General features: G+C 43.7%; 1 protein-coding gene across 4 annotated transcripts in view; it reads left to right on the top strand.

Annotated features, from left to right (window-relative positions):
* Nucleotides 1–10,518, top strand: part of ZNF169 (zinc finger protein 169) — a 43,762-nt gene extending 33,244 nt beyond the window's left edge. Inside the window, exons 3-5 of one of the 4 annotated variants that reach the window (XM_025360604.1) lie at nucleotides 1,176–1,302; nucleotides 1,791–1,886; nucleotides 7,976–10,518. In XM_025360604.1, coding sequence (XP_025216389.1) covers nucleotides 8,660–9,898 — 1,239 coding nt within the window. In that variant the 5' untranslated portion in view covers nucleotides 1,176–1,302; nucleotides 1,791–1,886; nucleotides 7,976–8,659 and the 3' untranslated portion in view covers nucleotides 9,899–10,518. The remainder of the gene's footprint in view (nucleotides 1–1,175; nucleotides 1,303–1,790; nucleotides 1,887–7,975) is intronic. The other 3 variants (XM_025360602.1, XM_025360603.1, XM_025360601.1) reach the window with 3 other exon arrangements.
* Nucleotides 10,519–10,722: the final 204 nt, after the last annotated feature.

A 10,722-nucleotide genomic window follows, 5' to 3' on the forward strand; every position in this document is an offset into this window, starting at 1 on the left:
GATCTCAGCTCACTGCAAGCTCAGCCTCCCGGGTTTACGCCATTCTCCTGCCTCAGCCTCCCGAGTAGCTGGGACTACAGGCGCCCGCCACCTCGCCCGGCTAGTTTTTTGTATTTTTTAGTAGAGACGGGGTTTCACCGTGTTAGCCAGGATGGTCTCGATCTCCTGACCTCGTGATCCGCCCGTCTCGGCCTCCCAAAGTGCTGGGATTACAGGCTTGAGCCACCGCGCCCGGCCCAGGACAGTATTCTTAATGGTGAAAGATTAAATGCTTTCCTTCCACAATTGGGAACAAACCAAGGTTATCTCTGTTCTTACCACGCTCATTCAGCATAGCCCTGGAAGTTCTAACCACATTAGCAAAGAAATGAAACTGTTCCTATTTGCAGAGGACATGATTGTCTATGTAGAAAATCTCAAGGAATGAAGGGGAAAAAAACTTTTAAAGCTAAGTAAGTTTAGTCCAGTTGCCATGTAGAAGATAAAACAGACAAACAGTTGTATCATATGTCATAGCATGAACATACGGTCACTGAAGTTAAAATACAATACCATTAAAATTACTAAAAAAAGAAGAAAGCTGAAGAAATTCTTAGGTGTAAATCTAACAAAACGTGTAGGGTCTGTTTGCAGAAAATCAGAAAATGTTGATGAAATAAATCATAGACTGTCTAAACAAATGGAGAGACATACTGTGTTTATGAATTTGAAGATCCAACATAGTAGAGATGTAAGTTCTCACCAAATTGATATACAGGTTTAATGGGAATCCTATCAAAATTTCAGCAAGGGCTTTTACAAGATTATTGTAAAATTTGCATAGAAAGGCACAGGCACAGGCTGTTTTAAAATAGCTAAATCAACTTCTAACATGAAGAATAAAGTGAGAGGAATTGATTTACCCGATTTCAAGTCCTGCTGTGTAGGCGCGATAATCAAACTTGTGCGTTCGATCAGTACAACAGAGAGCCCAGAAAGAGAACCAGCATCAGTGTATGGAGGGGATTAATAGTCTTGAACATATGGAACCAGGTTTCAGATTCAAAGCAGGATCTATAAATCTCACTTGGGTGCTCTAGGACTGCTTTCTTTTTGCCTTGAATATGGTTAGTGGCTTAAGTTGGTTAGTGGGCGTGGCTGGCTGTTGAGTGAGCAGGGATGTGTTTGTGTTACAGGCATTGATGGCCTTCCGGGATGTGGCTGTGGCCTTCACCCAGAAGGAGTGGAAGCTATTGAGTTCTGCTCAGAGGACCCTGTACAGGGAGGTGATGCTGGAGAACTACAGCCATCTGGTCTCCCTGGGTAAGACTGGCCTGTTTAAGGTTTCAGATTCTGCTTGTGGGCATTTTAATCTCTTACGTAGCAGCTGCCATGCCTCTGACTCAGAAAGAAAAACAGTTTTATCCCCTATTCCCCCAGAGAATGCCTGACTTTAGTAGAGCAGTTTTATGTGTGCGTGTGTGTGTGTGCGTGCTGTGAGCGTGTGTCTGACACTGCATTTCAGGCCTGTTTACCTTGGCTGGGCTCCTCCTCTAAGATTATCTTCCTTCAAAAGGAGGAATATTTTTATTGACTCAAGCACAGGGTAGAATCAACATATTGCTTTTAGGTCTAGGATCCCTTCCCTGTATTCATTCTGTCTCAGCATTCATTGTTTACTCCACCCCCGCACCTCCCTATCACCTTCTGGGTTTATTGCATTCCTGGGTTGGCTCTGAGTTCTGAGATAGCCTCTTAAACCACGAACTCAAGATCACCTTGTGTATTTTTTTTTTTTTTTCTGTGAGTAGGAATTGCATTTTCCAAACCAAAACTCATCGAACAGCTGGAGCAAGGGAACGAACCTTGGAGAGAGGATAACGAACATCTTCTGGACCTTTGTCCAGGTGAGTGGGGAACCCTGGGCAGGCGAGGGTGCAGGGCAGTGAGGAGCTCAGCAGGTAAGGAAGGAGGGGCTGTTTTTGAAGTGCTAGGAGGAAGTTCTTCTTCTTCAGGCCTCCTAGGCCGCTGGTAAAGGCTGCATGGCACTGCCTGCCTTCCACACTGTGTGCCTCCCCCCAGGAGAGGGCACCCCTGGCATTCCATCTCCTTCCTCCATCAGGGAGCCTCACTCCTCACTTGGCTTCCTGTCTCGAGCACATTCAGGATTTCTCCATTCTTGGGCTCATGTGGTTGGCGTGATCTTCAAAACAGTACCTGTCCTTTGAGACTAAGTCCTCTGCCCCTGTTTTTTTTTTTTTTTTTTTGAGACAGAGTCTTGCTCTGTCACCCAGGCTGGAGTGCAATGGCAGGATCTCAGCTCACTGCAACCTCCACCTCCTGGGTTCAAGCGATTCTTCTGCCCCAGCTTCCTGAGTAGCTGGGACTACAGGTGCCCACCATCATGCCCAGCTAAATTTTTTTGTATTTTTAGTAGAGATGGGGTTTTACCATATTGGTTAGGCTGGTCTCGAACTCCTGAGCTCAGGCAATCCATCTGCTTTGGCCTCCCAAAGTGTTGGGATTACAGGCGTGAGCCACCGTGCCCAGCCAGTTTCTATTCTTAACCCGGTAGGTTTTTTGTGCATCATTTCTATCCTGTAAATTCTCATAACTCTGTTTCTTTTTATCATAGATTATTTAAGATCATAGCAAGGTGTGAAAAACTGTACAATGAGTAGGGTTGGGGCAGCCGTATAGCCTAAGAGATAGCATGTTATAAAGCCAGGTAATAGCCCCATACTTTTCCTGATTGTGTCCTGTTCCTCCGCCTCTGTTTTCTGAGTTAGCATTCCATGACTGCCTTTATCCTTTTATTCCATCCCATGGGTTCTTCATTCATATAGGGTGTTGTTTTGCATGTCTGCAAACTTCTCTGCACATAATATTATTAAGTTGTTTCCAACCTTTTGACTATGAAATAATCTTGCTCTGTATTCATGTATGCCTCCTTGGGAACACGTGCAAGAGTTTCTCTTAAGATATATACCAGCCGGGTTCGGTGGCTCACGCCTGTAATCCCAGCACTTTGGGAGGTTGAGGCAGGTGGATCACAAGGTCAGGAGTTCGAGACCAGCCTGGCCAACATGGTGAAACCCCATCTCTACTAAAAATAGAAAAGTTAGCCGGGCATGCTGGTGCATGCCTGTAATCCCAGCTACTCAGGAGGCTGAGGCAGGAGAATTTCTTGAATCTGGGAGGCGGACGTTGCAGTGAGCTGAGATTGCGCCATTGCACTCCAGCCTGGTTGACAGAGCGAGACTCCATCTCACAAAGAAAGAAAGAAAGAAAAAAAAAGATATATACCTAGGTGTGTAGTAGCTCATTCATAGACATGCATAGCCTCAACTTACATAAGTTATGCCAACTTGTGTTCTGAAGTAGGCATGGCAGCTTATGCTCCCAGCAGGAGTCTATGAGAATTCTTGTTGCACATCCTCACCAAGATTTGGGATTGTCAGACCTCATGTTTTATCCATCTATTCAGCTGGAAGTGAAATCTCAGACGGGTTTTTAAGTTGCTTACTAGTGAGCATGAGCATCTTTTCATATGTTGCTTGGCCCTTCCTGGTTCCCCATCTGTGATTTGACCATTCAAGGTATTTGCCTACTTTTCAGTGGGTTTATTCTTTTTGTTATTGATTTGTAGAAATCCCAAATTATGGAAACATTTAGGTCTTTAATCTAACTAGAATTAATTTTATATGAATGCTGGGAGATAGAAATTAATTTTTGCCTGCTTTATCTTCTTGTTTATTTTCATGGTTTCCTGGCATTTTATTTTTGTTTTGTTTTTTGCTTTTAAATATAACTATATAGCTGGTGTTACACTATGTAGCAACTGAGTGCTTTTGTCTTTCTAAAAAAATTTCATTATATGAAAATGGGCTGGGCACAGTGGCTCACGCCTGTAATCCCAGACTTTGGGAGGCTGAGGTGGGTTGAGGTGGCCTCACCTGAGGCCAGGAGTTTGAGACTAGCCTGGCCAACATGGCGAAATCCTGTCTCTACTAAAAACACGAAAATTAGCCGAGCCTGGTGGCGCATGCCTGTAATACCAGCTACTCAGATGGCTGAGGAGTGAGAATCGCTTGAACCTGGGAGGCGAAGGTTGCAATGAACTGAGATCACACCACTGTACTCCAGCCTAAGCTACAGAGTGAGACTCTGTCTCAAAAACAAAAGTAAAATAATGATAAAAATGTTATTAAGATACAGTAATTAAGGTATAAGATGTGTTTTTTTTGGGAGGCCGAGATGGGTGGATCACGAGGTCAGGAGATCGAGACCATCCTGGCTAACACGGTGAAACCCCATCTCTACTAAAAAATACAAAAAACTAGCTGGGCGAGGTGGCGGGCGCCTGTAGTCCCAGCTACTCGGGAGGCTGAGGCAGGAGAATGGCGTGAACCCGGGAGGCGGAGCTTGCAGTGAGCTGAGATCCGGCCACTGCACTCCAGCCTGGGTGACAGAGCGAGACTCCCCGCCAAAAAAAAAAAAAAAAAAAAAAAAGATGTGTTTTTAAGGTATAATAAACTACACTTGTTTAGGTGTAAAATTTGGTTAGTTTTGGTATATGTATACATGCATGAAACCACTGCCACAACTAAAGTAACAAGCATGTCTGTCATCCTTGAAAGTTTTCTTTTGCCTCACTGTAATCCTACCTCCCACTCCTTCTTGTCCTCCCCTGTACCTGGGCAACCACTGATCAGCTTTCTATAATTGTAGATTTGTCTGCATTTTCTAGAATTTGTATAACTGGATTATACAACTGGTTTCTTCACTCAGCATAATTATTTTGAATTTTATCTATGATGTGTGTATCAATAGTTTATTAATTTTTATTGCTGAGTATTCCTTTATATGGCTAGGTCACATTTTAATACTGACCTATGGAAAGATATTTGGGTTTTCATTTTTGACAAATATAAATAAAGCTGTTTTAAGCATACAAGTTTTCGTGTGAATATAATGCTTTCATTTCTTTTGAATAAATACCTGGGACTGGAATGGCTGGGTTGTATGATGATGGATACAATCTATATTTAACTTTTGAAGAAACTCACAAACTGCTTTCGAAAGTGGCTGCACCTTTTTGCATTCCCACGGCAGCGCAGTGTATGAGAGCTCCGGGTGTTCCGTATCTGTCGAAACTTGGCTTGGTTATTGTATTAATTTCAGACGTTCTTATAGCTGTGTAGTGAGTGGCATCTTACTGTGGTTTTGACATTTTCTTAATGACTGATGACGTTGAGTGTCTTCATGCACTTATTTGCCATCTTATATCTTCTTTAGAGAAGTGTGTTTTCACATCTTTTGCCCATTTAAAAATGTGGTTTCTTGTTTTTGTATTATTGAGTTTGAGAGTTCTTCGGATATTCTATATAGAAGTCTATTATCAGATACATGATTTACAAACATTTTTTCTGTGGTTTACTTTTTATAATCTTACTAGTGCCTTTCAAAGAGAAATTTTTAACTGGGATGAAATCCAGTTTTCAATTTTTTCTCTTATGAATTACAGTTTTGGTAGTATATTTAAGAAATTTTAGTCTAAACTAAGGTCAAAAAGGTTCTCATTTTTTTCTTTTAGTAATTTTATAATTTTTAATTACATTTAGGTCTATACGCCTATTTTGAGTAAATATAAAAATGTACATAAATTCAGGCCTCCCCTTTTTTAGGGGAGGAAGGGCATACAAGTATCCAATTTTTCCAGCACCATTTATTGAAAAGACTACCCTTTCTTTACTGAATTTCCTATGTACTTTTGTGGAAAATCAGTTGACCATATATGATAGGTCTATACCTGGACTTTATATTTTTTTCTACTCCTCTGTTAGTGTCTCTATGCCAATACCGCAGTTTTGATTACTGTAGGTTTATTAGGTCTTGAACTCACTGTAAATCCTCCATCTTCTTTGGGAAGCCGAGGCAGGCGGATCACAAGCTCAGGAGTTCAAGACTAGTCTGGTCAGCATAGTGAAACCCCATCTCTACTAAAAATACAAAAAAAATTACTTGAGTGTGGTGGTGTGCTCCTCTAATCGCAGCTACTCGGGAGGCTGAGGCAGGAGAATCGTGTGAACTCGGGTGGCAGAGGTTGCAGTGAGCCGAGATCGCACTATTGCACTCCAACTCAGGCAAAGTGCGACGAGACTCCATCTCAAAATAAAATAAAATATCCTCCATCTTTGCTTTTTTTTTTTGCAAGTTCTTTTCGTTATTCTTTTTTTTTCATATGAATTTTAGAATCAGCTTGTCAGTTTTTATCAAAAATGCCTGCTGAGATTTGAATTGGGATCGAGTCGAATCTGTATCAATTTGTGGAGAACTTACATGTAAATAATACTGTGTCTTGCCGTGCGTGAACACAGTGTGGCTCTCCATTTACATAAGACTTCTTTCATTTTTGTCGGCATTGTTTTGCCATTTCTAGTATACAGGCCTTACATATCTCTTGTCAGATTTGCCCCTAAGTATTGTATTTTTTTATGCTATTTTTAAGTGTCAATTTTCAGTTGTTTATTGATGGTACATAGAAATAAAATGGATTTATGTGTAGTGATTTTTGCATGCTGTAATCTTGCAAAACTCACATCTTTTTCCACTGGAATATTTTAATACGAAGGACCTTCTCTGTATTCCAGATGGACTGTGAATGGCAATCCCTAAAGCTGCTTAAGTTCGCTCTTGCAGATATGATCTTACTGACTCTAATCAACGATACAAGGAGTTTTTCTTAGGAATAGTATGGTCAAAAATAAGAAATACATATTTTGTGACTAAAAATAGTTAACAAATGGAATAACATATAAATCAGTATTCTATTTATAATCATCTGCCTTAAACCAAGGGTCTTCTGTTAAATAGTTTAATTCCATTAAATTCTTCACTTCTGTTCTGATAGGGCACTCAAAACCCTGATTCAGTTTCTTGCTATGGGTTGCTACTTGTGGGGTACATTTCTGATCAAGGCTCTTAAAAATTTGTTCCAGGGGCTGGGTGCGGTGGCTCACGCCTGTAATCCCAGCACTTTGGGAGGCCAAGGTGGGCGGATCACTTGAGGTCAGGAGTTTGAGACCAACCTGGCGAACATCGTGAGACCCTATTACTACTAAAAATACAAAAAATTAGCCAGGCGTGGTGGGTGCGCCTGTAATCCCAGCTTCTCGGGAGACTGTGGTGGGAGAATTGCTTGAACCCAGGAGGTGGAGATTGCAGTGAGCTGAGGTAGCGTCACTACACTCCAGCCTGGGTGACAGAGTGAGACTCTGTCTCAAAAAAAAAAAAAAAAAAAAAAAGAACTTAGTCCATAATTACCTAGGAGTTATGGTATCAACTTAGGGAAGCTGAAAGCACTGCCAGTTTCCAGAGCGTTTAATTTATACCATCATGGGAATTAGTATTATCTCCAGTTGGCAGCCTATTTAAACCTAGAAACAAAATTTTTTGAAAAAGTCAATTTGTATAGTTTTAACAGTTTTGGATAAGAATATGCTTAAGCCAAAATATGTATAATCCCTGAAACATCTTTATGCTAATAAGTCATCTATTACTAACCTTCAAACGCTGAACGTCTCCTTAATTCGCCAGATTTTTTAAAAATCCTGGATTGTTGAGCAAAACAGTGTACGCAGTGTTGTGCAATGCTATTCGGGGAATATACTTGGCCACAGTCTGCCCAGAGGCTAGAGGATAGCACCCTCGTTTGCCAGGAGGGCAGCATCAGGGATTCCTCTTCTTCAAGAGGACTTAGAGTGTCCATGCAGCAGTTCAGGAGACAACTCACATCAGGCTGCTATGGAAGCTCCCTGGCCTAAAGCCTGTTCCACACAGGAACCAGTATCTCTTGCTGCAGCTTATCTGATTCGTGGGTGCCCCTTACTTGAGTCGCCACAGTCAAGGAAGCCCAAAATATGGCTCCCGTTCAGATGTTTAGATCTTATTTATAGCATCTTCAGGATCGTAATCAGTCGGTTACTTACCGCAGCTCAGACACCAAGTTCTTGGCTCTTGCATAAACAGCAGGCCAAACAAATGTTTCTCAGGCAAGGTTTCATAGGCGTGAGCTGGAGCAAAAGTAAGAGAGCAGCGCCCAAGAAAGGAAAATCAATGTGTAACTCTACTTGCAGCAGTTTATAGAGCTGAAGCTGCCTGTGATGCTTTTTTGAACTTTCTGGTTTGGCTGATAGGACTAATTTGTAGTGTGGGTTTTCTGTGCTGCAATAGAGCATGTAATGTGCCCTTGTGGGTTGGAAGATAGGTCTTTGTTGTGAACATCTGAAGAAAACTGCTGGGCAGGTATTGCAATCCACAGGCACCTGTGGTGATTCTGACCGAGACTTTCTCTCTAGCAGAGCCTAGGACAGAATTCCAGCCCAGTCTTCCCCACCTGGTGGCCTTTTCTAGCTCGCAGCTCCTCAGACCGTATGCACTAAGTGGTCATCCCACACAGATCTTCCCAAGCTCATCTGCAGGAAGTGACTTCCAACTAGAAGCTCCAAGATGCTCTAGTGAAAAAGGAGAAAGTAGAGAGACAGAAGGCCCCGACACCTCATTAAGAAAGAGGCCAAGCAGAATTTCTAGGACATTCTTCAACCCACATCAAGGTGACCCAGTAGAATGGTTGGAAGGGAACACACAAGGAGGAATAGACCTTCGCCTGGCCCAGAGGATGAGTCCCGGCGGGTCAGACACAATGTTGAAGGGAGTAGACACCTCAGAATCTGGAGCAGTCATACGTGGAAACTATAGACTGGGACTTAGCAAAAAGTCAAGCCTGTTCAGCCACCAGAAGCATCATGTGTGCCCTGAATGTGGGAGAGGCTTTTGCCAGAGATCAGACCTTATCAAGCACCAGAGGACACACACCGGGGAGAAGCCATACCTGTGTCCAGAGTGTGGGCGTCAGTTTAGCCAAAAGGCCTCCCTCTCCATACACCAGAGGAAGCACTCGGGGGAGAAGCCGTATGTGTGCAGGGAATGTGGGCGACACTTCAGGTATACATCCTCCCTCACTAATCACAGGAGGATTCACTCTGGGGAGAGGCCCTTTGTATGTCAGGAGTGTGGGCGAGGCTTTCGCCAGAAGATAGCCCTCATTCTACACCAGAGGACACACTTGGAGGAGAAGCCCTTTGTGTGTCCCGAGTGTGGGAGAGGCTTTTGCCAGAAGGCATCCCTCCTCCAGCACCAGAGTTCACACACAGGCGAGAGGCCCTTCCTGTGCCTCGAGTGTGGGCGTGGCTTCAGGCAGCAGTCACTCCTCCTTAGTCACCAGGTCACACACTCAGGGGAGAAGCCTTATGTCTGTGCCGAGTGTGGGCACAGCTTTCGCCAGAAGGTCACTCTCATCAGGCACCAGAGGACACACACAGGGGAGAAGCCTTACCTGTGCCCCCAGTGTGGGCGGGGTTTCAGCCAGAAGGTCACCCTCATTGGACACCAGAGGACACACACAGGGGAGAAGCCCTACCTGTGCCCTGATTGTGGGCGTGGCTTTGGTCAGAAGGTCACCCTCATCAGACACCAGAGGACACACACCGGGGAGAAGCCTTATCTGTGCCCCGAGTGTGGGCGCGCCTTTGGCTTTAAGTCGCTCCTCACCCGACACCAGAGGACACACTCAGAGGAGGAGCTTTATGTTGACAGGGTGTGTGGGCAAGGACTTGGCCAGAAGTCACAGCTTATCTCTGACCGAAGGACACACTCGGGAGAAAAGCCCTGCGTCTGCGATGAATGTGGGCGCGGCTTCGGCTTTAAGTCTGCCCTCATCCGGCATCAGCGGACCCATTCTGGGGAGAAGCCGTATGTCTGCAGGGAGTGTGGACGTGGCTTTAGCCAGAAGTCTCACTTGCATAGACATAGGAGGACCAAGTCTGGTCATCAGCTCCTACCCCAAGAGATCTTCTGACCTTTCCTTTCCTCGTGAGTGTGAAGCTGGCAGAAATCACTAGTAAATGCTTCAGTTTCCTGAAATGGGATGGAAAAAGAAAATGTTGCTTTCTTTCATTGATCATGAGATAGTTGAATTTTGGTTTACCTTCTATATTCACAGTTTGTCTTGGCTTGCTAGGGATTCCATAACAAAGTACCCCAGGTTGGGTGACTTTAACAACAGAACTCTATTTTCATATTTATGGAGGCAGGAAGTCCCAGATGAAGGTATTGGTAGGTTTGGCTGCTGCTAAAGCCTCTCTGCTTGGCTTGCGGATGGCTGCTTTCTGGCCACATCCTCACGTGGCCTTTTTTCTGTGTGTATACTTTCCTGGTGTGGCTTCCTCCTCTTGTAGGGATACCAGTCATTCTGGATAGAGCCACAGCCATATGGCCTCATTTAACCTTCATAACCTTCTTAAAGGCCCTATCTCCAGACACAGTCACACTACAGGGTTGGGACTTCAACATGAATTCTTGGGAAACCCAATTTAGTCTATAACACTCCACTACCAAAGTTCAGGTCCTTCAAACATACAAAATACATTCACAGAATCCCAACAGTCCCAAAATTCTTTACCCATTTCAACTTCAACTCTAGATCCAAAATCTCATTTAAATATCATCTAAATCAAGCGTGAATGAGACTTTAGGTACAATTCATCCTTAGGCAAAATTCTCCAGCTGTGATCCTGTGAAACCAGACAGTTTATCTGCTTCCAAAATATTATACAATGGTGGGACAAGCAGAGGCTGAACTCCCCATTCCAAAGGAGAGACATGAGAAAGAAATGAAGAATG

This window comes from Theropithecus gelada, chromosome 15, assembly GCF_003255815.1.
Source record: "Theropithecus gelada isolate Dixy chromosome 15, Tgel_1.0, whole genome shotgun sequence".
In the NCBI taxonomy this organism is placed as follows: Eukaryota; Metazoa; Chordata; class Mammalia; order Primates; family Cercopithecidae; genus Theropithecus; species Theropithecus gelada.